Raw genomic sequence first — 25,018 nt, forward strand, 5'->3', positions numbered from 1 at the left:
TTAAGTATCAAAATGGCTGTCAGTCAGTGCTGAAAGACAAATATACCAAAGCAAATAGGTGAATGGATCTTAAGTCACATCCAGGTTACATCACTGAAAAACCATTGAGAAGCAATGGTCACTGCGTAAACTGCAACAGTGGCTATTAAGGAGCCACATTTAAATGTATTTTCCTTGTATTTACATAAAATATCATATGTACTAATATGTTAAGCTTCAGAGGAAGAACTGGCAAAATAAAACAACCATTCAGAGGAGCTGTTTATTAAACTCTTTCAGGAAAGTCTACGAAGATATAAGCACATGCAGAATAGCAAGGCTGCATTAGCAATATGTCACAAGTAGGCAAAAAACGAAGTTCTGAATCTAATTCAAAATAAGTTTGATATTTGTGGCACATTGTTCTACCTGCCTGCGACAATCAGAATTTTAGCACTGACTACATAAAAACATGCATTTTACTACTCCAAAAATATTCAGTTCTCTTCAGAGAACCACCTTATAAGTAAAACAATACACACATAAAAAGAGCTTCCTCACAGTTTGTGCTAATCTGAGGTTAATGTTTACCGCTCCTGCAAATGACTCAACATACAGAGAAGGTAAACATTGTCTTTCCAGTGTAGAGCCATTTGGCCCTTTCTCACGATGAAGGACTCCTCGCCTCATGTTCCACAGAAATCCATAATTTCACTAAGGACTACCAAAGTAGACTTCATGTGAGGTCAATAGTACATGCCTTACATGTGGCCTACTTATGCACTGAAATGTTCTATTGCTTGATGACTACTTATGTATAACCATGATAAAAGGCCCATGTAGGCCCCAGTAGTTGCACATCCCAGTTGTCATGTAGCAGACTTTTAAAAACCTACAGGCCTCCTTCACATTTTAAAATGTTCACAGAGAAGACACTCATTCATTTGCCTAAAGACAATGAACTTCATTTCCCCCAAGAAACACTTTGATTGTAAACACGATTTTAAGGGATGGCATACAATAATTAGACATGACAGTCCTGTCATTAGTAAGATGGACTGTGTACCACAAAAAGAGGGCAGTTCAGTTCATCAATTCAGCGTTGTGATGCTGCTTGTATGCAAACCATCTACTGAGAAGGAGAGGATACCTGCCACTGACGGAATATGGCAAACACCCTTTTGGATTTATCACGAGGGCCCTGCAAGGGAAAATGAAAAACAAATGTCAAGTACTGTTTATATTAAAGATATAACAGAAAATAAATGGAACAAATATGCGTTTGTTTATGAATAGAATAAAATATTTCTATTCTATGTATGCTCTATTTGTTTTATGTTGTTTTTTAATAAGGAAGGTTTAAAATTAGGTTCATGTTTGATGATTCATTTTTTAAATAAAGTTCAGAACTTTTATCTTGCCTGTCCTGGACTGCTTCCCTGTGTGCCGGAGTTCTTCTTGGTGGGCATGAGGAGGTCGAGAGCAGCCTTCCAGCCCTGCTGGTGAAGTGCTGGGCCTCCATCTAAAATGGAGATAACCCCTGGATCCACGTTCTCTTTTCCCACAGAGATCCAGGGACACCAGTCTCTGTGCTGAGCAAGGGGGTCAAATGCATTCTTGTGTAGGGGCCCATCCTGAAATAACAGAAGTAGGCCAAAAAAGTTGTTTGTAATAGCAAATTTTTCAAATGTAACTTGGATTAAGATGTAGGTTTCACAACTTTGTCTTGAATTAGGCAATAAGTAAAATCCTGGACTAAGAATTTATTTCACTCAAAATTAAGATTAGAATTTTCTCTAATGATACAATGCAGATCTCCTTGCTGTATGCTCATGTAAATATGGCAAATCTACCATGCATGGCAAGTAGTAAAACAGAGGTGTGAACTGTGAAGCCCTGTCTTGATCGCAAGTGTTAAAATATTAAAATTACTCTCAAAACAGCCCTAATGACTAGGGAGCACTGTATTACTACCTATGAGTGTGGCCTTCAGCATATGGAGCCCTGTGCCATAATGAAACTGAAAAGAACAAGGTATGAATTCAGCAGTAATCGTAGTTCTTACAGGACCACCAGCTGATGAGAGGCACAGGCGTTTGGGAGGTTGTGGGCTTGCAGCTCCTTCAGTAACAGAACCGTCTCCTTGTCCTCTACTGCGAGTTGCAGGCCGCTTGCCTCTGGTCAAAGGGCTTGGCATGTCTTCGCTGGGGCTGGGTGAGTCTCTGCTTCGGGCTCGTGAGGCCACAGGGGACGAAGTGCCCTCACCCTGTGCCATACAGCAAAACATGATGAAGTAGCAGCTTGGTGTGTTTTGAGGATTTCACTTACATGAAGTAAAATAGTTATAATTAAACTTACATGTGTTTATTTAGCTGTTAAACGTCCTTAAAGCTTACCTGGTCAGATCGGGTGGTGTCCTGGCTCCTTAGTTTCATCCGACATGGAGTTGTAGGAGGGGTAGGAGACGTACATGTAGAATCTCTGTCTCCTTGGCCCTCATGGGTGGCTGCTGAGACAGGACCTGTTGCCTGAATAGAGGGTCCTACAGTGTTTGGCGAGCAATCTCCATCACCTCCCATTCCCTCCATCTGGTGAAAGTTCCATAAGCCCACCTTGCGCATACAGTATGAGCAGGTGAGGATGGGCAGGTTCATGGCATGCAGAGCTGGGCTAAGATGGAAAAAGATGTTTGTTTGTCCCATGTCTCTAAATTACCTCCACAGCCTTTTCAACATTAGTATATGGCAGAATTGTGCTAGAAGGACTTTAATCTTACCTTGCTGCCCAGCCACAGAGAGAAACAATGCATGCAGACACCTGGACAGCCAAAGAATCAGAACGTGGAGTCCCTCCCTTTCGTTTTTGTTCTTCCTCAATCAGCTGCAGTATAACAGTGATTACATCCTCTGTCAAAGACTGCAAGGAAGCCAAGGACATTAATTAGATGTGAACAACTGAAAATTCCATTCACTAATTGGCTAGAAAACCTGTACATCTATATACACTACCAGTCAAAAGTTTCTGACACACGTTCTGCTTCAAAGGAAGGAAGGAAGGAAGGAAAGACTTTTGACTGGTAGTTTAGAAAGTTCACTTATTTCCTTTCTGTAAAATGAGAAATGTTCATAATGTTTCAAACTACACTGGTGTCAGTATTTAAAAACACAAAAAGTATTCTGTTGCTGTACCATGGATTTCAGCTGCTCTGGCTTCATCGCTGGCAGCTGCTGTGTAAGAAGACAGGCGCTCTGGAAGCGCTCCAAAAAGGCAGTGAGTAGTGTAGATGGTTCAGAAGATGGAACCAGCCAGAGCCGCTCTGAAATAACAAGAAACATTTTGCATGACACCACGTGGATAACTCAGGGTTAAAACAGCTCAAATAACATAATGGGGACATTTTTCATTGGTGTACAGATGCTATGTACAATATTTGCTCCTACCTGGACATGGAAAGTCAGGCCAAGGACAAAACTTCTCATGCTGCGTCTGAAGCTGCCTCGATATCTCTGCAATGCGGGTTTCATCTATATAAAAGAAGAGAATTGCTTGACATTCTACTTTTGGCAGGCTGGCAGCATGACCTATCTTGGACAAAATAAAATGTGCTTGGCTCTGATATTGTCCTTTTCTGTAGGGTAAAGATTTGCTTACATTTTTCAAAGTCTAATGTTGGTTGTAGTGAAGCACAAAGGAAAGCCTGGCAGCTGGTGCACTTGAGCATATCACAGCCAACGTTGATCCAGCCATATCTGGCGCACATCAGAGGGGACAGTTTTCTGGGTTTGCCTGCCCATTTCAAACAGTGCTATGCTAAGGAAAATTTAGATCAAACACATTATTACTCTGAAAGAAAGTAGAGGTCAGTGCGATTCGAAGTTACAGACTATCCAGTGCTGAAATTTTTACTGATCCACTGTAGGTAAAATGTGAAAAGGATATTGAATACGATTCCACTCGTGAGAAAAAAGCTTCTTTGTTCGTTGCCTCGCAAGGTGCTTGAGTGCTGCTTTTTACTTCCAGAACCGTCACACCTCGTTGCCCACTGAAATGCACATAAAGGAAAAACAGATCTTAAGTTTCCACACTTATTTGATTTGATATTTAATTTAAAAAACAAACAACAAACAATTGATTAAATGTCTTTCTTCTCAAAAACTTAGTTTGCTTGGCATACAAGTCTAAGCCCCTTGGTACAGGCAGGCTAAGTGCAATTAAATAAGTTACATACTTCACCTCAAACAAACTTGCATAACAGAGGGAACAAAATGTGCCCAACTTCATTCTTTCTTGTTAAATATGCGAAGATTCATTCTCTTTTGCCACTAAACAAGACCTGCCTGTTCTATTGAGAAAGCCAAATGTCTTTTTGGCCTGTTCCTGGACAACAATCCAGAAATTAACAGCAAATTTACAGAGCAGCATCAAACTTTCAGTCCCCACCCCCTTTATTTGTAAACGTGCAGAGCAACCACAATGGAGCGGCTAGCGCAACACACCTTTCCGTCAGACAAAATGAATAAAAAGGGCAATGAAATGCAACAGCGAGTATGTGAAAGCTTCAGTCCCTGTCGAACGAGCTCCCAGAATTGTCTCCCTTAAAAATACGCCGAGTGGAGGCGGCTACAGTGGAGCTGCCATGCTAAGCGGCTAACCGCAGCAGCTAACGTCAACTTGCGCTCCATCCCTTCAAATCAAACAAAAAAGGCCGCAATGGCTCGAAATATGCACCTGTTGGAGCCATTATTTGTTGAAGAGACTCCCTCGTTGAGAAGTTGACGAACTTTCTCCGGAGAAGCCAGAGAAGACTTGTGCTGGTTAGAATTGCCGAGACGATCCCCACGACTGCCGCCGAGAGTCGCCATGATCGGCTTTGAGAGGTCCCCCCGGAAAATATACCCTGAAACCAGAGGTTCCGCTTTCACTGCACAGTGCCGAACTGCCCGAGTTGTTAACTGAGAATCTCAGTTAAACTTTGCATTAATTTGCAAATAATCTTCTATCAGTATTTATCTGGTGGGGATCATTTATCAGAACATCTGACATCTAAATTTCTATCGCTTTTTACACTTGTGGGAATGAATTACAGGGTTTCATCTTTAACAACTTTTTGCCTAATTATTTACACATAATAAACTACTTCTCTTGATAGAATAACACACTTTATTTTTATGCACCGTTCTATTTTCATCACGTTTCCTTTTATGGAAATGAAGGCATGTGAAAAAATATTCAGATCCTTTATGTAATAGTAGTCACATAATAATATAGAAAAATAGAATAGAAATGCTTTATTAATCCCTTAGAAGAAATTTGGCTGTTAAAGCAGAAAGTGTATAGATACCACCACCATAAATGCAGATAAATGAACAAAAAAGTACAAAATAAACAATAAGAACAACATAATATGCAAAATGCACAATAAGTGTAATATACACTTGAAAGTAAAAATATCCTATGTATCATTTATTACTTATTTATTTCTTCATTTGGTAGGTACAGTGCACATTAGTGAACGCCTATTTATACAGCAATGGGCATAAATGTGCCGGATTATAGCGCAATGCTAATTTACATTCGCAGTCCCTAGGTTAAAAAAAAAGACATAACAGTGATACATAAAACAGTAAGTAACAATAAAAGCACATTGCAAAAACCACACAAAGAAAACATAACAGTGAAACATACAATAAAACATAGGACAATAGGTCACAATAAAAGGACATTACAAAATGTACAAATAAGATATGAAAAAATAAGATTGTACCATAATTTAAAAGTCAAATGATTTTTTTTAAAGTACATAAATATTAGAGTAGTAGTTTTGTTTCGAATGTATAGCCTGTAAGCAGCTTATGTTGCAGAATTTTGAAGTGGAGCCAGTATGAATCACTTTAGACACTGTTGGTAGTTTAATCTAAACAACAACATCATGTTATTTTATAATGTGTAGCATATCTCAAAGCAAGATTAATGAAGTGGAGTCAAATTCACACTGAAAGACAGGAATATACAATATTTAAGGTATATAAAACTAGAAGAAGGAAAGCAGAAGTCCTATAATTTTCACTTTTTTCAACAATTTTTGCATTTGTTAATATGTATTGATTTGTAGTAACTCAGTCACTACTACAGGACCATCATATAAGTTCAAAATAAACTTGAATATTTATAATGAAGATCAAGTAATAATGCAGATGACAGAATAACAGCTTATTTTTGCTTATTTGTAGGACATACAGCACAAAATAATTGTCACGCTGCCTTTGAATCCTGAAGTCCAAAAGAAAGTTTCCCAGTCTTCCTGGTTGGTTTTCCAGTTTAGTGTCTTTCATACTGCTTCAGCTGGTATTTCATCCTGAGGGCGGTCTCAGAGTATATATTTTATGAACATATATCTGGTGGAAGGAATTGGTCATAGTGAACCAAAGGACTTAACCAAACTCAAAGGAAAATTTACACCAAAGTAAAGTCTCTCAAATATCAGGATCTCATTATTTAAAGTTTTGCTTTGTAGCAATGGTAAGCCAAAACGTGTTGGAGAAATGCAAATTTTGAAATTTATTAAGATTTTGTGTTTTCTTTCCCTCAAAATTCTTCATAATAATATGGCTCTTTCAAGGCTAATTCTGATACAATAGCTTAAAATTAATTGTTTTTGCTCTACCTACACAGGCCTAAATGACAATGAAATGTATTTAAATGCAACTGAAAAGGGGGACATTTTTAAGATTTTCTTTTACTTTTTAAATTCTAAAATGGATAAAGTTTGGCTGAGGAGTTTATTATTAATTATGGAGATGAACCTGACCTGCCAACAAAAATAGGTTAAACATAAAAATTCTACAAATTCTTTGATTTTTTAAAAATTAGATTAAATTTGTTGCTTATTATTCAGTGTTTCAAAAAATGATGGCATATTTATCCCAGACTCTTGGAGACCTCCTGGTCAACGCTTATTCAATATATTCAAACTTTAAAAAAATGTTGTGGTGACAAACTGACACGCGTCGTCCCGCCCCCCTGTGATGACGCCACCTCCTAGTAACGAACCCTGTGATTGGTCAAGCTGTCGCACGGCCGGGGGTGAAATTTGTGAATGGCTTCAAAACTGACTGGAATGTGAAATGATTTATCGGCGCTTTAGCAGATGTTGTTTTTATTCGACGTGACGTTCTTCAGGACTGGATTGTAAAAGGCGGAGACGATGTCGGACGCTGAAGGTGCTCGCAGTCCGGAGCAGCTGAATAAATTCGAGAGACTGACAGGCAGGCCGCCGCTCGCTGTGACGTTAGCAGGTCGGTCAACAACATTAGCACGACATGCTAGCAGCACTCTGTTGCCATTTATCACCGTTTATCACCATTTATCCGGACCGGTGAACTCTGTGTGACTCAGAGCAGCCTCTCCACAGTCCGTGTCACCTTTAAATGTCAGAAGTTGAAACGTCACCGATACTGCTGGTACTGCTAGGCATTATAACACTCAGGCTAGCAACAGCCCGCAATTCTGCTTGGTTTTCTTTTAATAGCCTGTCACCAATCATATACAAGTTAATATGTTTTGCTAAATGATAAATCAGCCTTGTGCACCTATCGAACATTCCCCTCTTTTAGGTATACAGCCTGTTCGGCTTGACATCAGGGTTTTGCATTTTAGCGTGAATTTTAAGGATTTATTTTGTTTTTAACACATTCGGGGTTGCAAATTGCATCACTTTCAAGCATAACAGACACAAGACACTGCTTTGATGACTTTTACATGCATTCAGGCACAAAGTTTGTGGACTCGTCAGGTATGTTCTCAATGCTGGAGGTTTTTCCTGCATCTGTACCCTGACAATTTGGACATGAAGTAGTCATAACCACTACTTGCAGAATGGTTGAGATCTACTGTGTGTGGAAAAATCAGGAAAGGATGGACTCCTTTTTGATTTCTAACTGCACTGAATACATTTAGAAACTTGGCATGCAATTGGTCTTCATTCCTGACTTAGAAATACAATCCCATTTTTGTTGTTATGGTGAGAACTGAGTTCAGTTTAGTTGATTGTGGACAAAAGGTTTTTGAACTGTTAACCTGGAGACAGTTTTTCAAGTGAATCCACACCCTGGTCAGGTTTGGCTTTAAGGACAATGATCAGATAGTGTGACCAGTACAGACATTCCTTTGACCAATGACTATAAAAACACGCCTTAAAATGCAGCTTTATTAAAATGATGCAATTCCACAGATGATGAGAGAGAGACAAAAACAGGGTGTTGGTATGTTAAGTGTTTGCAGGTCAGTTGTCAGACACTTAAATGTCCACAACTCGACCATTTGTGGCCTCAGAAATCATTTCCCACAGCTCCTGGATGGATGTGTCTACTTAATGTTGTTCCCTGAAATGTCTGCCAACTTTCCCATGCCGGCAGCCTTATTGACTGTGCGTGTTTCAGACGTGGGACACTACATGATGTAAATGGTGGAGACTCTTGTTACTGACTTGTGATAGTCTATGACCACAATCTTGATCATTTTTAGGATAGTGCATACTACTTTCATATTGTCTATTATGGAGATTACGTGTGTTGAAACAACAAATACTTACTCAGACTTAGCCTGACTTTATTAATCCCTGGAGAGAAATTAGGTTGCTACAGCAGCATGGATATTCAATAAAGGGGCATACAATGAGACAACACAGAATATTAGGGTATAAAGTGAAGGTAAAATAAGATAAAATATATAATATAGAAAAAATCAAGAGTATACAAGAGTGTACAGAAATATGCAAATGAGAATGTGCTTCAGTGTGCAAATGACATAAGTTGATGCAGATGAGTTTACAGATAGAATGACTGATGTTTAGAATGTCAAGTGTCCAGCATGTAAAGTGGTTTCATCAGCAGGCAACTCACTTTTGTTTAAAATAATGGATAGAATTTCTTAAAATATTACATGATAAGTTCATTTTGTTGTTCAGTTTGTTTCCTGTTAGCACCGGAGAAATAAGTTGAGAAATAAGTTTAAGAAGTATAATATCAGCTTTCAGCCTGTGATCCTGATAAAAGCGAAGTCTTTATAGGTAGGTCTTGCCATCCGGCGGCCATATTGAAACACGGGAAGTTATTTTGGGTTAGCAAGACCTGGGAATGAATGGAGAGAGAGACAGAAATGCAATTTCAATCATCACAGGTACATAAATAATGTCTATACAGTGTCATCAGTCAAAACTGATGAAAACTGCTGAAAAAGTTTGTTGACTTTGCTCCAAAATTAAATCTAAAAAGCCATTTTACAACACCTCGTTTGTGACCGTGTACTCAATGGGCTCAATGTTTACCAGTTGGACTGTTAAAAAGTAGATGATTGACTTTTGAGGGGACGGGTGTGACATGTGCCACAAAACCGCTATCTTTAGTGTCGTGGAATTCTCCCATAGATTTCTATTCAGGATTCAGACCAAACAGAAGCGTGTCATTTAATTAACATTCCAGCCAATTAATAGTTTATGTTGCATCTAACATTTTGCACAATAGTTGATATTTGGTCTTGTGACTTTGCTACATTCTTCTTTTTCTATGCTCTGCTGATCTACTTTCACAACTGATTATAAAGCATGATCATTGCATTGGTTGGCTGAAACATTTCAGTTGTGTTGTAGACAGGCCTCTGTGCTGTTTTTATTATGTTAAACAGAGGAAGAACGTTAGACCTAATGTGCCCTGTATTCTGTCATCATGTACCAACTCAGAAATCTGCTAATCCTAATCCCTCAGGACAGACTTGTCAGTATCTGGAATGGGGATGCTTTATATTCTGCCATTTGTATAGTTTTCCTTCATAAGGTTGCAGATATTGTTGTGAATGTTAGCAAAATAGTTTATAGCATAATGAGAAGTGTGGAGTTGCCAGCTGTTGTATTGATGCTGCAGCGCTGTATGGTATAAATAGACATGTTTAAAGTGTCATTTAATTTGAAGTGCACTACATGGGCTTATATTTAAAGAGGAGGACACGCTTATTGCTCAATGTAGGTTTTTTCTCCAAGCAAGTGCATTAAATTGAGATTTCACTGGATGCGAACCAAAGAATAAAGAAATCCTATCACACAGAATTAGATAAGACACAGAGCCTGTATTTGAATTAAGCTTCAGCAGCCAGTTAGCTGCACGCATGTCCCACCTAACTGGGGCCACTTTTTCATTTAATTAGTTAACTGTTACTCAAGGTGACTCAATGTTAACAGTGTGACCTCATAGCTATAATTGCACTTCTTTATGGAGTTTGCACGGTCTAGTCCTCATATGTTTCCTATCGCTGTTCATTCACTGTCATGCAGGGACGCTTCAGAGTCATGATTTCTTATTTTCCTCTGATCCTTTTTCTCAAGCTTCGTTCCTCCCTTTCCAGGTCATCGTACTCCCCGCGCTCGCAGTGGGCATCGCTGTGTCGCTGACAACACTAACCTGTATGTGTTTGGAGGGTACAACCCTGACTACGATGAGTCAGGAGGCTCAGAGAATGAAGACTATCCACTGTTCAGGGAGCTTTGGAAGTATCACTTCGCCACAGGCTGCTGGCAGCAGATCCGAACAGAGGGCTACATGCCCACAGAGCTGGCATCTATGTCAGGTGAGATCTAGTAGCTTTGAGCATTTTAATGATTAATACTATTTAATACTTAATGCTATTAAATATTAATACTATTTACACTTCATATACACAAAAGTAAATCCAGGTTTGTGTTAAAAAATGTGTGTGAATTTTGTGTTGCTGTCTTCCTTCAGCTGTTTTGCACGGCAACAACCTCCTTGTGTTTGGTGGTACTGGGATCCCCTTTGGTGAAAATAACGGCAATGATGTTCACGTTTGTAACGTGAAGTACAAGCGATGGTCACTGCTCAACTGTCGAGGGAAGAAACCCAACAGAATCTATGGACAGGTAGCCTTACTAATCACCACATTCATATTGAAGTAAATCTTGGCTGTAGTGCTTTATGTGTAATCTCTAATAGGTCCTGAACCTTTGCTTTTATAGGAAGATGTAATGTTGAGCTCCTGGAAGCTTTGATTTAATAGAGTTACCACTTCATTGAGGCTGCATGTTTTTTCTGCTCCAGGCAATGGTCATTATAAACGGCTTCCTGTACGTATTTGGAGGGACGACAGGTTACATCTACAGCACAGACCTGCACAGGCTGGACCTGACCACTAGGGAGTGGATCCACCTCAAGCCCAACAACCCTCCTGATGACTTGCCCGAGGAACGGTACGGCGGTGTAATTTATGAAGGCGTTACAGGAGCTAAGCATACTAAGCTCTTTTGGTTGTAATAAAACCTCTCGGTTTCTGTCACGTGTGTCACAGGTACAGGCATGAAATAGCACATGACGGACAGAGGATCTATATTCTGGGAGGAGGAACTTCCTGGACATCTTATCCTCTAGATAAGGTACGACACCACCACCACTCTGTTGGTGCAGAACTTTACATTGCAGTGAAAAATGAGCCCACAGTGAAAGAAAAAATGTCTAGAAACTGCTTCTTCTAGTTCAGAGGGTTAAACAATGAATGCTTACCCATCTGCCGTCTTACCATGTAAACAAACACTGGATTTACAGTTTCTTCTTTCCTCATCACGAGCGAAAACTGCCATTTACACTCATGGTAAACAAGTATCATGTTTGGGTTTTTGTTTGTTTTTGTAGATACATGCTTACAATCTGGAGACCAATTCCTGGGAGGAGATTACCACTAAACCTCATGAAAAAATAGGTCTGTGTCCTGCAGCTCATCATTTATTAATCCTATTTTGTTCTCATGCACACTTCTCAAAAATGCATGTTCTTTTGACAGGGTACCCTGCTCCTAGAAGATGCCATAGCTGTGTGCAAATACGTAATGGTGAGAGTTGGTATACCAAAGAAAATAAATTTTAAAAAATGCAAAGGGATTAAAAAAAAAAAGCACTGTGGTTTGATATCATAGCCTCTTATTCTCCTATTATCTCTGTAGGATTTATAACAGATTCCACCTGACTTCACCTGTTTTCTCTCTGTTGTAGATGTATTTGTCTGTGGAGGCTACAACGGCGAATTGATATTAGCAGATCTGTGGAAGATCAACCTGCACACGTTCCAGTGGAGTAAACTACCAGCAGTGATGCCTGAGCCAGCCTACTTTCACTGTGCTGCTGTTACCCCAGTTAGTAGAATACACTCCCTCGCTACTCTGTGTCTTAGTTTAATAGCTGATGTAAACTTTAAAGTAGGAACACAACTTTTGGCACTGACTATAGTAAAAATATAGGTAATATACTCAGCAAATGAATTACATTGAAGTTGTTTTTGTTAAGATTACTTTGTATTAGATAATTTTGTGGGTTGCTTTTCCCACTAGTCACCAATGATGCACCCAAGAGGCAGTTTAAAATCTCAAGCTGTGTATTCTATGCTGAATATATGTTTCCCTCTTTGTTTCACTTTGTCTCCAGGCTGGCTGCATGTACATCCACGGTGGTGTGGTGAACATCCATGAGAACAAGAGAACTGGCTCTCTGTTCAAGATCTGGCTGGCGGTGCCCAGCCTGCTGGAGCTCTGCTGGGAGAAGCTCCTCAAGGCCTTTCCCCACCTGGCTTCACTCCCCACCATGCAGCTGCTCAACCTGGGCCTCACGCAGGAACTCATTGAACGCTTGAAATAGGCACAGTGGAGTACGGACAGATGAAAATGGAAGGGCTGGGCTGGACAGCGAGGAGGAGAGGAGGTCTGACAGAGCACAGAATTTAATTCACGGCAAGTTTTCGGGATAATGCCCTCCCCTTCCCCTGCCTAACGTAGCCCCGCCTTAAAACCAAAAACAGTGGGATGCCTTTTTTCGTTTTTGTTCTAATTTTTTGTAGTTACGGTGACGATAAAGAAAATATATGTGGAATGTTTTATGGATTTTACTCAAACTCCCCCCCTGCCACCACTGTTTCTTACATGATGCATTTGTGTCAAGCCAAGTCCGGATTCTTGTTTCATCCTCCAAAACTAAATAAATGGATTTTTTATTTTTTTTTGCCATGTCAGGAAGTCAAACACTGTCTACTCCCATTTTTTTTTTTTTTTGTGAAAAATCTAGTCATTTTAAGAATTCTGTGCGAAGGAAGAATGCATGTATATTTATTTAAAGGACTTAATCACTTTTCGGGGGGGTATTCTCTTGAACTGATATTGCTGTTTGCACATTTTGTCTTGCATATTTGTAGGCATTTACTTTTTTTAATAGATTCTACAAGCAAGAGTGACCACAGTGATTATTTCAGTGTGAAAAGGTGACCGACAGAAGTTTTGCTGAAGAACCATGGCAGTGTTTTTGTCCATTTTAGCCAATTTAATACAGCTCACATGTAGTTTTAATTGCTGCAGACATGGTGTAGTGTTTTAGAATTGAAACCAGAAGCTTGAAAATTGTGTGGATTCTGTAGTCAGTCTCTGATTTTCATGTCTGGGTATAGAAAAGCAGACATGGTCTCCTCTGCAAAGGTTTACTCTCCAAATTATGTTCATGTTTAGACACATGATATCTGCCTGGAAGGAAAGAAACGCATTAAAAACCGAAAGACTAAACTGCACAACTTGGTAATGGTCAATGTTTGTGAGAAGTTGCCTAAAACATGCAGAAACACTGTGTGCGCTTCATTAGCATGTAAAGAAAGGTTTAGTGCAGGTGTCTGGGTCCTTGTATTTCCTGTACTTTCCATTATACATCGATACTGTCTAGTCGGAAGAATCATCTGCTGAAAAGGGAGAAGGAAGGTGGGTATCTTCGAGATAATTTATTTCCCTTGGCGGCTTTCATTTGTAAACCAAACCATGCTACACATCACTGTGAATCTGGTGCTCTTTGACATTTATTTAAAATGCTTTTGTTTGAATAAAGACTTCATTCTACTTTTACTCCCTCTTCGTTGATGACATGAGAAACGGTTTTGCACAGGGAGTTGCTTCAGTAGCACGCTTTTACAACCATACGTTTATACTGCAGTGCCTTTTCCAAACTTGTAATTAGGGAGCCATTTCATAAATACAGGCAGTATAAGATCTTTGCATGTATAGACAAAATTCTTTAGATTTGGGGAATATTTTAAGAATCCAATCATTACCTATAATCACTAAATGTGCTGCTGGCCAAAAGTTAGATTTTTCAAGTCTTACTGTTGAAGACTTTGTATTTTCTTCTTCTTAATGACCAGATACAGATTTTTAAAATGAGATGCATCATGTTGGTCATCAGTCTAAGAAGCAATTAGTGTTTTAAAGTAATATGTTCATATGTTTCATTTAAACGATGCCAAACAATGTTCCACCTTCAGTGAGTGATATTAATAAGGAATGTGAGGTTGGGTGACACTTTCAGTCAGGTTGCGATGCTGCCAGATGGTTTGATGGCCACAAATGCATGAATCTACCTGCACTTCTGTACCTTAACCCTGTTTTTTTCCCCCTATTCTGGCATTCCAAACTACCTGGTGTCATTACCTGCTTTTTACATCATTTCATTACCTGGAAGATTGTTTTACAGATGACCTCTAAGATGTTGTACAGTAGGCTTGTAGGAATGTTGTGTTTGAGTTATGTCAATAAAAGTGTTCTGTAAATAGCCCCCTGTCCCCAGTTTCCTTCACTTGACTACTAATTAGCACAATGCATAGCAGAATTAGAACCCAATTTACTTGGTGTTCCATTTTTAGATAGTTGTGCATGAATTTCTGTTGCCTCTTCTGTTTTGAGAATGCTCATTAAGGTGGTAACATGCATGCATTTGTCCTGTTTGTTCAGCATGCTAAATGTGCCAAAATACCAGTAATGAACAATGTAGAGTCACATGTTTCCAAAGAAAACGTCTCTTTTTAAATCCAACCTACATGCAGTGTAGGTTGTCGGAAAAAAAATATCTTTGCAGACAAGCTTTTATGAATAGATACATTTATTAAGTCTAATCACAACAAGAAACCACATATTACAGTGAATCACAACCAGAAATAAATACCACAAATTTACAATTAAATGCAACAGCAGAGTCCCAATTTTTTTTTCCTTTAAATTACAACCAGAGCTGACGGTTTCATGCCTGTGAACCCACACCACTCCAGGATGAAGGAATCTGTAGTGGCATAAACTTCTGGAGTGTCAGTATTTTTATTTGGCAAGTAGATTAACACGAGCGTGGTGAAGGAGCGAAGAAGTAAAGGGCCAGAAGGATGAGATAAACCACCACTAGAACCGTTCCTGCAGACAAAACAAGGTGGATTAGAATCTTTGTCAATTCAACCATAATCAATTTCACAGGAACAGTCAGCCATAAAACAGTCAACATTTAGCATGGACAACTGTTTTAACTATTTGCAAACGTATCTGTAGATTCCTGCAAAATGATACTACCTGGGTCCTAGAATTCTTAGCATGACTTACCCTGAAAGTAGTCACATTTTCCATCCATGAAGATGTAGTTGACGAGAATGACACTGAAGATGCTGGCCCAAAGATGAATATCACTGAATACCAGAACAAATCCAACATCCTGGGGAGAATTTGTTGTTGTTATGGAAACAGTTATTTTAGGCTAAAAAAAAAAAAAAAAACCCACCCAACAAAAACAGAGCAGCTTAACTTACATAGAATGCATTGAAGAGAATGAGCAGTGGGATCTGAATCATGCAGACCTGCACAGCAATACAGCTGCCCACTTCAAGGCTGCAAGCGGAAAGATTGCACAAGTTAAAATGATGTTACTAAGAGCTTCAGCAGTTTCACCTCTCATCCAAGAGGCCTTTTCTGTCCTAAATGACTGATGGTGAGTCCCAGATATATACCGTCACCCCTACAACTCATGGAACACACATGCCTCAGAGTGTGAATGGTTGTGAAACTGCCAGGTGAGCGATGCCTCAAGGTGTTAAGATCGTCTGGGAAAAGCTCTCAAGGCTGTATTATAAGTACCTGATAAGTGGTGTTGTAGACCCTCTGTTTCAGGATGGCTGCTCCAGTTAAACAGACAACATAGGCTGCATTCTAAATCACATTTTTCTTATTTACTTTGAGGATATACTCCATCTGCCCTCAAAATACGCACTATCACATCTAGTATGGATACAACTGGGACTTCTTTATAATATTACGCCTTGAACTTTGACCGTTGCAGTCTATAGTGTAAAATGCTCTGCCATCTGTATGTGTGCATTCATAGATTCATCTATGTAAAACTGTCACAGCCATCTTTAAACAGATTAGATAACAGAGTCACATATATATCATCTCCTATGTCATCTATTGGACTCAGGATTACACATACACTGGCTTAAAAATATATTAAATTCTTTAACATGACCCTGTTTTACTTTGATATAATATCTTCTATTGTTCGGATTCTATATGAAAATGTTTGCATCTTATGTCCTCTTTTCTATTGCAGGGCCTGGTTTGTAACAAGAACACAAATGAGAACAACACAATGCACTCATACCTCAGACTGATATTGTTTTGCAGTGCAAACTGGATTCCATTGACAATTTCAGGCAGCTCTGGCACCATAGCCAACACTGTAACACCAATGAAATACTGCAAGACACAAGATACACCTCAGTGCAAACAATCAGGCAGACAAGTCACACCCCCACATATATCATCAATATATCTAATACATCCAGTATCTTTATCAAATACATGGAGTGTCCACATATGCAGTGCATTTCTTTTCATCCTACTTCTTACAAAATAAATATGGCTTTTCTGTATTGTTAACCTCAATATTTCCATTCTACAGATACAGTTTCAGCTTTACGGGAAGGTTTCAAAGTTAAACGATTTCACGAATCTAAACATTATTCCCTTTAAGGGAATACTGCCTTTTACATACCTGTGAGATGGAGAAATGGGCCAGAATGGGCTCGATGTTCTCAGTGCTGAGATCAGCACAGCAGGCCATCAGCACTGTGGCAACAATGAGCACTGCAAGAGCCCTCCACCGAGACCAGTGGACAACATGATGACCTGTGGTTGATGCATACTAAGATCACTAAAGGCTTAAGCTTCGCAATTATGACCTACCTCATTATTGAGGTCAATATTTTCTCTTGTAATACAGTTAGATGCAACAGTTTGGGCACTCAGGACATATTATGTGCTGCATTTTGCTCATTAAGTGCAAAGAATCATCTACCTCGGCTGTTAAACTGTTACTGTTACTCCATGAACCTGATAAAATAGAGGATATTAAACAACAATTGTGGCATGTTCCTTGCAGATCATGTAATGTGATAATGTGCCGAGATATTTTTTAGCTTGTTTGGAAAGGAATGCTTAAGATATTCTTGTGGATTTTCTGGGTACTGGGACGGGAAATCCAAAAGTCTTAGTTTGGGTTTCTTGAAGTAGTTCATGGGAGATTTTATGGTAGGATTTGGATCTTTGTTCTACTACCAAACTTCTTTCCACTTTCATGAATGAATGCACAAAACTGACTGAAATGGCTGTCGACTTTTTCTCCTCCAAATAGTTTACCTATTAATGCAAGAACTGTGCAAACACAAATTGCTGGTAAAGTCGCACTTTTCTTTTTGGCATGCGATTCTGGAAGAGCTGACTGGATCTCATATTGCATGGTATATTTTGTTTTTCATTAATTCATTGCCTTTTTATACCAATTAATTTTTTGGTCATTATGCTTAATTGTATCTTGTGATTTGCTTCGTCTTTCTGTCAAAAAGATAAGCAGCTCTGTGTGAAATTTTTATCCGTCCTCTAGATTTTGTCTTCTAAATGACATTTTCAATAATGGAAATTTCAAGCTGGAAGCGCTTTCATGTCCTCTTGAAGCTGTGTTATCAGCTGAAAATTCCTACTGACAGCTCTTGACCTACTTTGCAAGTTCTATCACGTTACCAAAGTTTACAGACTTACTAGTATGAAGGGAAAACTTCTGGACACCATTACAGTTGTTTTCTACTTTTTAAAGGTCAAGCTGGCAACAGGGTTTGCATTTACTTCTTATGTCAAAAGAATAACAAATAAACTTTTGCCCAATCTTTTGCATGCAACTGTACATCTTTTTAGGATTAAAGTTCAAATTTTCTACCACATTTTTCTCCTTCACTCTCACTTCCTTTAGAGTTATGGTATACACGGCCACATCCTCACTGCACGAGAAACACTGGAGTTACATGCACATTCTGGTTAATCAGGCAGGCAGCAGGCAGTGCGCGCTTAACATTCATGTCGTGCTCCCAAAAAGATTAAAGAACCACATGCACGCCCACACACCTGTTGCAACGTGGCTGGTGGCAATAATGCTGGCATTAATACACGTGTTGGTGGCAAGTAGACGGCCAGTGGTGGCCTCCCCAGTAGGGTGCCGGGTGCTGGCGTCCTCTTGTGCGTACTGACCGTGTGCATGGCCCCCGTGGCCGTCGCTGATGTGGATGTCATAGATGTGGGAGTGAGTCTTCAGCGTGAAGATGAGGCCAATCAGGTATGCAGCAGGCAGCAGGACAGAAATGGTGTAAACTAGAGGCCTGGAGAAGAATTTTTTGAATTCATACATAGTTCAAGAAACTGTTGAGTTGATTACACTGGAAAAGTGTAACAGCTGTACTTACTCCGTATGGGATAGAATCAACTGTGGGTCAGTTTGACTCTGTTGGCAACAAAATATGATGGTTAAAAAATGAAAATGAAACAATATATAAATATAGAAAACTAAGAAAGCTTCAATGTTCAGCTGTTGGTCCACGAAAATTGACATTAAGAGTCCCTTTGATTTCCAAAATCACTTGCTGACACTAGAAAAATCACATTGTACAAGGCTGATATGTGACTTCAGCTGATCTACAACAGAAGAGAGAAACTGGGGGTCATGGGGGAGAAAAAAAAAATAGAAGCAGCTGCCCACCGTGTCGTAATGACAGTCCTTGCAGATGAAGGGTACGCTGGCATTGCCTGGAATATTCGTGCAGCTTTCACACACCAGATTACCGAAGGTCTTTGAGAAGAGAGTTGGAGCAAACACACCTAACGGCGATAATTGTAGAGTGTTATGAATCAGTACATAGAGGAATTATTGTTCAACCTTTGGAACCCAAAAACCCACAAGTAGATTTGAAAGGCAGATGGTCTCAAGATTGCATTATTTATTAGAGCCAGAAACAGTAAAAATGGAAAGAAGCAACGGATTTTCAACTTTTCCAACAGCCTTTGAACTATTCATCTATGATGTACTATTTGGTTGCAAACCTTAACGAACTCACTGTATTCTACATGTTATAATATAACCAGATTCTGCAAAAGCAACAAAGAGCTGTGTTCAAAATTCTTGGACTTTTCGGCTCTATGGATGATAATAATAATAACAACAATAATAACACATTGAAACTGAAATCAAATTGAAAACTTAAGTAGTGAAATATTACACCATATTTGTTCAAATAGTTATTTGGTAACATTTATGGGCACGTGGAAAAAATGTGCTGATACCAAGTTTTACATTTTTTTTTTTTTTTTTTACATTAAGTAATCAAAGAAACCCAATCTTTACTGCTTCTTTTAGGATTTCTGATATTAGAACTTTGTTATACCACACAATAAAACATTTTTAATTTTGCCCAGTTCTAGTCGTGGTTGTGCTGTTCCCATAGCGCTGCAGAAATGTATTCTTTAAAAAGAGCCCATACTGAATAAAAATGTCACAGAAGAAGAAAATGCCCAGGAAGTACTTGAATTTCAAAGGGGTACAAATGCCATCCTTACCTCCAATTGATATGAAAAGTAAAGCTGAGCTCACTCCGGCTGAACGGCTGTTAAATCTCTGCTCGCTGTGTTTAATGCCCCCAATAATCATGCAGATACCCTATGCAGTAGAGCAGTCAGCAAAAGGTTAGTGCATGAATATGGACACCTGTCGTAATGAAAAGAATGCAGCAGTTAATTAATAAAAACAACCATGTCCATCTCAGGGAGAACGTGCATTTTTTCCCCCCCAATGAAAGCATCATAATGCTGCTTGCTAACTGATAAGTGACTGTGTGTTCATGTATCCTTCTCAGACACTTACAGGTATGAACAGTATACATCCGAGCAAAGTCCCGGTCAGTGCAGCTTTGACTATCTCTTCATAACATTTGGTGGCAGCTCGATGCCCCTGAAGCAGAGCTGTGATGTAGAAGGTCATCTCCGTGATGGAGCCGAAGGTAGCATTCACCACCGCTCCTACTGCAAAGTTACTCTGTGCAGAAATGCTGCAGAGAATAGGCACACAAAATAATAAATAAAAATATGAAACACTATATGTTGTTACATTGCTCCCAAAATGCAGAAATTTTACCTGGCTATCCCCATTCCAATATAGTAGGACAGGGGAATGATGGAAATGATGGCTGTGGCAAATGTGGTCTCTGCGCTGAAGTATTTGTGTTCACGGTCAGTATATCCAACAATCAAAGTGATTAAAACCAGGGGAAGCAGGTCTGCGAAGAATATAGACTTAAGGAGGACAAACAGACAGTGGACAGACCAGCAGCAGTGTAGGAAGTACACAATACTACGTAAATACTACGCATGGCATCTTAACTCCTACTTGTCACTGTCTCACAGCTCCTAACAACTTTAAAAGGATACTGAGAGCAAAAATATTGATCCCTTGGATGGTATATTTGTAGTAATACACATTGAAAGCACGGTAACAGCACAAGATAACTCTCCTCTCAACACTGAGTGTCTGCAAAAAAAAGTACAAGATCCCAAGAGCACTGTTAAAATCCATTTCATTCATGATGCTCAAAGCAAAAAAGATTATTGAAAATCCTGCATGTGTTTTCTATCTACTGTTTCAGAAAAGGATCCTGCACCTTTTCCAGTCTCTGAATCTGGACGTCTTTGGGTGCCATGAGGAGGACAGTGGTCAGAATGCGAGCATTCAGTTTTGCTACTGGGATGGTGAAGACCAGCAGCCAGGAGAGCACACAAGCAAGACAGTGGACCACCGCCAGGACAGGGTAACCCAGTAAGAACCAAATGTAGGTACTGATGTGACACTGTAGAGATGAACCAAGAATCATTAATAAAATATGGAAATATTGTAGAACTTCCCTTTGCAACAAGTGATTATCTGACTTTCCTACCCAGTAGACTGAAGTATTCTTATCTTCCGGCTGTGCGACGGAGATTGAAACAATGTGAGGGTTCAGAACAGGGACTGGCATGGAGAAGTCAGCACTGATTGGGGACGATACCAGAAGAGGTGCAGAGTCTTTGGCGCCCACAGCGTCCTCAGCAGCTATGTTTTCGTCACCATCTGGAGGCTTCTCAGGGGATCTATGAATTCTGCCAGGCTGAAAAAATAAATGATTACATGTCACAGTCTTCCAGGTGACAGGCTAATAAAACATTTCACTTGAGAAAAGATACTTAAATGATTCTTCATCACGGTTCTCTTGTAAAAGCCATCAGCAATTTTAAAATGCAAACTCCACACTGAAGCACTACTTATCATATTACCTTCTCTATAAACTTCCCAAATGGCCAAAGGAAGTACAATGCTAGCTTCCAACAAACTTTTCCTGAAAGAAAAAACAACAACAAAAAATAAAGGCACACTCTACTACTTTTAAGTTAAACTAGAGTTCTGAGTGAGGTTTTATTTTGAAGATGCTCACCATAACGGCAACCGAAGATTGTTCCAAACATTACCAAACCAACGAGGAAGTAGATTAACGATATCCACCATCCAAATAAAAACACATAAATTACATTTCCAAAGGTGACCACTGAGCCTAAAAAAACCAAAAAGAAATCATACATATACATTACCTGTTTAATGTGTCAATCCAATATTTGTCTGTATGAGCATGCAGAGTACAAACACTGACCTTCTTGAGGCTTCACAACACTGAGGTTAGAATAAAGCTCTTTGACGATATCTGATCTGTCTTCTATGGGCCTCTCTGTTACATGGCCCTTCCATTTTCTGAAGCCAAACTGAAAAATGTGGAATAAAAATACATTACAAACAAACGGTGCTAAAGAAAACTGGCATATTTTTTTCCTGTTATATCATGATCATCAATAAATCGTATGTGAATGTAAATGACAGTTTACAGCACTTTTAAAATGAATCAAGTCGGTAACAAAAAGGAGAATAAAGGCAACAAACTTCGTGAATAACTTCATGTGTGAATGAAAGTGACGGTTTACTGCACTTTTAAACACAAGTGAGTTCTATATACACACATACTGACATGTTTGCTTACTATGCATCACCTGCTTCTCTATCCTTCCCAAACATCAATGAGTGGATCATTTGAATAAATCAGCTGCCAAGAACATACACTTCTGTAGTGTTCCCCCCATGAATGAAACCTCACATTCTCCCCTCCAGCCATGCAGGTATCCCACTGTGGCCAAGTATTCATGCCTCCAGGAAAAAGCACTTTCATGTGTAAAACCCAAAACAATAGTGGGCACAGATTAGATGCACTAGAGTACCTTGTAGTTGTTGGCCTCCCTGTGAGCCTCCACTTCATTCTCAACTCTGATCGTGGTCTTGGAGGTGGCTTCATGCCATCCGTCCTCCCCGTAGTGGGATGGAGTAGAGCGGGCTGAGGTGGCTTGAGGTCCTGATGGTCACAACAAGACAACTTTTCTCACCATCTTCAGCTTAATTCTGCTCACATTTAAACATCTCGTATGTCAGCATCCACAGAAACTTTCAAACACTTCAGATAACGTTGCATTTCAATAACTGATTCTAGAATTGAAGAGTGTCTCACCTTTGTGGACGGTGATGAAACATTTGGGCGTGTAGTGGCAGAAGTGCTGTGCAGAGGAGTCTGGAGGAGGCGTCTCCACTGTGCATGGATCTAGATGCTGAGGCCCGACACAGCGCCGTTCACCACAGCTCTCTGAATGATGGAGCACAGACTTTAAAAAATGCACGCCACATCATTTGCATGCGAGGTTTGTAAGTCCACTGACATCCAGGACCGATGCCCCCTCTGTGGAAATGTGCGTGACTAACAAATACCTCCTGAGAGTCATGCAGTGTCCCCCTTCTCTCCCCCATGCTGTCAACTGCTGTCTGCCAAGACTGATCACATTATCAATGCATTGCAACACAGAGAGGAGAAATCTCAGCTCACTGTACTGTATTTGGAATTTAAAAACGCTGGTTTATGCCGATTCTGATGAAAAACAATCAATTCTGATAAAAGATGTCCATTAAAAGTGGATGATTTAACGGCGTCATAGGTAGATCTTGGAAGCAACTGATGAGTTCAGCCTTCTGATGAAGAAATAAAGTCTTTCAGCTCCACATTCTGCCTCCAGGATCAGTAGAAATCATGCAACTGCACAGAATGACCCACAACCATGTGACAACGTGTGCAAAATCCTACCACTACATGTCAAATATGGGTTCTAAATAATGTTTAATGGTTAGAACAAATCTTCTGTGAGTAAAATGACTTCTAGGAAGCTCAGATCTCCAAATGAAAGCCACAGAAAAACTCAGTTTCAGCTCAGGTGGGAGGAATCTTTGCCAGCACAGGTGACTTTAACGAGCATTCAGAAGACAAAGAAAAACGCAAAAACAAGCAAGGAAACAAACTTAAAAGCTCTCTTTCTATGTGTGGAGGTTTCAAAACGCCATGAGAGACAAATGCAGGTGTGGAGTTGGCAGTTGAAGCTGAATAGTTTGGTCTCACCTGAGCCTTCAGCCACGGATCTCTTCCGCAGGTTCTCCATGTCACCCGGCATCAGAGGAGAGTTTTTGTGGGACACAAAATTTGTTCCTCAACTGTGACTCCTGACAACTGCTGTTTGTCGAAGCTTCAACTCCTCTTTATGAAGTTTGCAGCAGAGAGGGGAGGAGGAGGTTGGACAGCGAGCAGAGGCGGAGATTTAGGGTGGGAGGGACGCAGGGATGAGTCCCCCTAAACTGCTTTAATAGTAAAAATAATGTTAATTTTGAGATAATTTTCAAAAATCCATCACAAGACAGCAAAATAAAACAGATAGGTATAAAAAGAGACATATGAAACCACCACATGGTGTTAGGAAGGTGAAAACCCTATAGGAATTAATAAAAGAAATCACATAAATTCAGGAAAGGTTCTCCATTTTGTATGCGAATTTAGAAATTTAATTATTAAAAAAAAAAAAAAAGTGAGGGACAGTGGCAATAAAATTAATGCAGATGGTCTAGATTGATGCAGAAAAGGCACAGATTTGTGCACAAAGATTCAAAAGACTTACTGTTTCAATGTTCAAATGAAACCTACACCTAATGATTTTCCCTTCAAAGCAAAATTGAGGTTTACTGTATGACAAATAGGTAGGGCAGCACAGTTAAGCAGTGTGGAGATAATGGATGGATGGAACAAGTAGGTAAATATTGCAAACATTATACAGTATCTTGTGTTTTTATGAAATTGTAAAGGTGTTTGCTCCAGTCACAGCATGAAACCTACATCCATGGCAACGGTTTAAATCTTACTGATTTATCCTCATACACTACTGTTCAAAAGTTTGGGGTCACCCAGACAATTTCATGTTTTCCCTGAAAACTCACACTTTTATTCATGTGCTAACATAATTGCACAAGGGTTTTCTAATCATCAATTAGCCTTTCAACACCATTAGCTAACACAATGTAGCATTAGAACACAGGAGTGATGGTTGCTGGAAATGTTCCTCTGTACCACTATGGAGATATTCTATTAAAAAACCAGATGTTTCCAGCTAGAATAGTCATTTACCACATTAACAATGTCTAGACTGGATTTCTGATTCATTTAATGTTATCTTCATTGAAAAAATGGGTTTCTTTCAAAAATAAGGACATTTCTAAGTGATCCCAAACTGAATGGTAGTGTATGTATGTATATAATCTTCAAATTTTAATTTTGTCATTTTGTCATTTTTTCTGTATTTCACTCTATGGACATATTTGAACATTAGCTTTTCTAATCACTTAAAACCTCTAAAAAATTAAAAGTAAATAGACTGTTTTTGCACTACC

General features: G+C 39.4%; 3 protein-coding genes across 4 annotated transcripts; 1 reads left to right on the forward strand and 2 right to left on the reverse strand.

The window, feature by feature from the left end:
• Positions 1–248: 248 nt before the first annotated feature.
• Positions 249–4,864, reverse strand: zc3hc1 (zinc finger, C3HC-type containing 1). The gene is made up of 10 exons (XM_023274605.3): positions 4,708–4,864; positions 3,919–4,021; positions 3,631–3,781; positions 3,420–3,503; positions 3,168–3,295; positions 2,756–2,895; positions 2,376–2,649; positions 2,045–2,245; positions 1,401–1,613; positions 249–1,180 (listed from the first exon to the last, which is right to left on the reverse strand). The coding sequence occupies exons 1-10, from the start codon at positions 4,839–4,841 to the stop codon at positions 1,109–1,111; spliced, it is 1,500 nt and encodes a 499-aa protein (XP_023130373.1). The 5' UTR covers positions 4,842–4,864; the 3' UTR covers positions 249–1,108.
• A 2,172-nt stretch (positions 4,865–7,036) lies between these two features.
• Positions 7,037–14,613, forward strand: klhdc10 (kelch domain containing 10). Its single transcript, XM_023274598.3, has 9 exons — positions 7,037–7,274; positions 10,375–10,596; positions 10,752–10,906; positions 11,085–11,233; positions 11,332–11,416; positions 11,673–11,739; positions 11,821–11,868; positions 12,029–12,168; positions 12,458–14,613. The coding sequence occupies exons 1-9, from the start codon at positions 7,184–7,186 to the stop codon at positions 12,665–12,667; spliced, it is 1,167 nt and encodes a 388-aa protein (XP_023130366.1). The 5' UTR covers positions 7,037–7,183; the 3' UTR covers positions 12,668–14,613.
• Positions 14,614–14,979: 366 nt separating this feature from the next.
• On the reverse strand, positions 14,980–23,848 carry cax1 (cation/H+ exchanger protein 1). 2 transcript variants are annotated; one of them, XM_023274607.2, is made up of 20 exons: positions 23,703–23,848; positions 22,770–22,901; positions 22,486–22,616; positions 21,870–21,978; positions 21,657–21,773; positions 21,499–21,560; positions 21,123–21,332; positions 20,850–21,035; positions 20,620–20,719; positions 20,327–20,468; positions 20,057–20,240; positions 19,753–19,852; positions 18,899–19,017; positions 18,606–18,643; positions 18,394–18,521; positions 16,868–17,001; positions 16,475–16,569; positions 15,627–15,705; positions 15,424–15,532; positions 14,980–15,240 (listed from the first exon to the last, which is right to left on the reverse strand). In XM_023274607.2, exons 1-20 carry the CDS (start codon positions 23,752–23,754, stop codon positions 15,167–15,169), a joined length of 2,301 nt encoding a protein of 766 aa, XP_023130375.1. In that variant the 5' UTR covers positions 23,755–23,848; the 3' UTR covers positions 14,980–15,166. The 2 variants fall into 2 exon arrangements, with proteins under 2 accessions (XP_023130375.1, XP_054862666.1); XM_055006691.1 differs by having other exon boundaries at positions 18,271–18,521.
• Positions 23,849–25,018: the final 1,170 nt, after the last annotated feature.

The sequence above is a fragment of the Amphiprion ocellaris genome, chromosome 21 (genome assembly GCF_022539595.1).
Source record: "Amphiprion ocellaris isolate individual 3 ecotype Okinawa chromosome 21, ASM2253959v1, whole genome shotgun sequence".
NCBI classification, from domain to species: domain Eukaryota; kingdom Metazoa; phylum Chordata; class Actinopteri; family Pomacentridae; genus Amphiprion; species Amphiprion ocellaris.

What these genes read in the sequence shown, in the direction of transcription:
- zc3hc1 (XM_023274605.3), bottom strand. Translation starts at nt 4,841, where the DNA reads ATGGCGACTCTCGGCGGCAGTCGTGGGGATCGTCTCGGCAATTCTAAC. An exon ending in GCCTGACTTTCCATGTCCAG is followed by an intron (nt 3,296 to 3,419) that starts GTAGGAGCAAAT and finishes TTGTTATTTCAG; the next exon opens with AGCGGCTCTGGCTGGTTCCA. An exon ending in CTCTGTGGCTGGGCAGCAAG is followed by an intron (nt 2,650 to 2,755) that starts GTAAGATTAAAG and finishes TTTCCATCTTAG; the next exon opens with CCCAGCTCTGCATGCCATGA.
- klhdc10 (XM_023274598.3), top strand. Translation starts at nt 7,184, where the DNA reads ATGTCGGACGCTGAAGGTGCTCGCAGTCCGGAGCAGCTGAATAAATTC. An exon ending in GCTCGCTGTGACGTTAGCAG is followed by an intron (nt 7,275 to 10,374) that starts GTCGGTCAACAA and finishes CTCCCTTTCCAG; the next exon opens with GTCATCGTACTCCCCGCGCT. An exon ending in CATCTTATCCTCTAGATAAG is followed by an intron (nt 11,417 to 11,672) that starts GTACGACACCAC and finishes TTGTTTTTGTAG; the next exon opens with ATACATGCTTACAATCTGGA.
- cax1 (XM_055006691.1), bottom strand. Translation starts at nt 23,754, where the DNA reads ATGCCGGGTGACATGGAGAACCTGCGGAAGAGATCCGTGGCTGAAGGC. An exon ending in AGATTCAGAGACTGGAAAAG is followed by an intron (nt 20,720 to 20,849) that starts GTGCAGGATCCT and finishes TTTTTTTTGCAG; the next exon opens with ACACTCAGTGTTGAGAGGAG. An exon ending in AGGACTGTCATTACGACACG is followed by an intron (nt 18,644 to 18,898) that starts GTGGGCAGCTGC and finishes TGTTGCCAACAG; the next exon opens with AGTCAAACTGACCCACAGTT.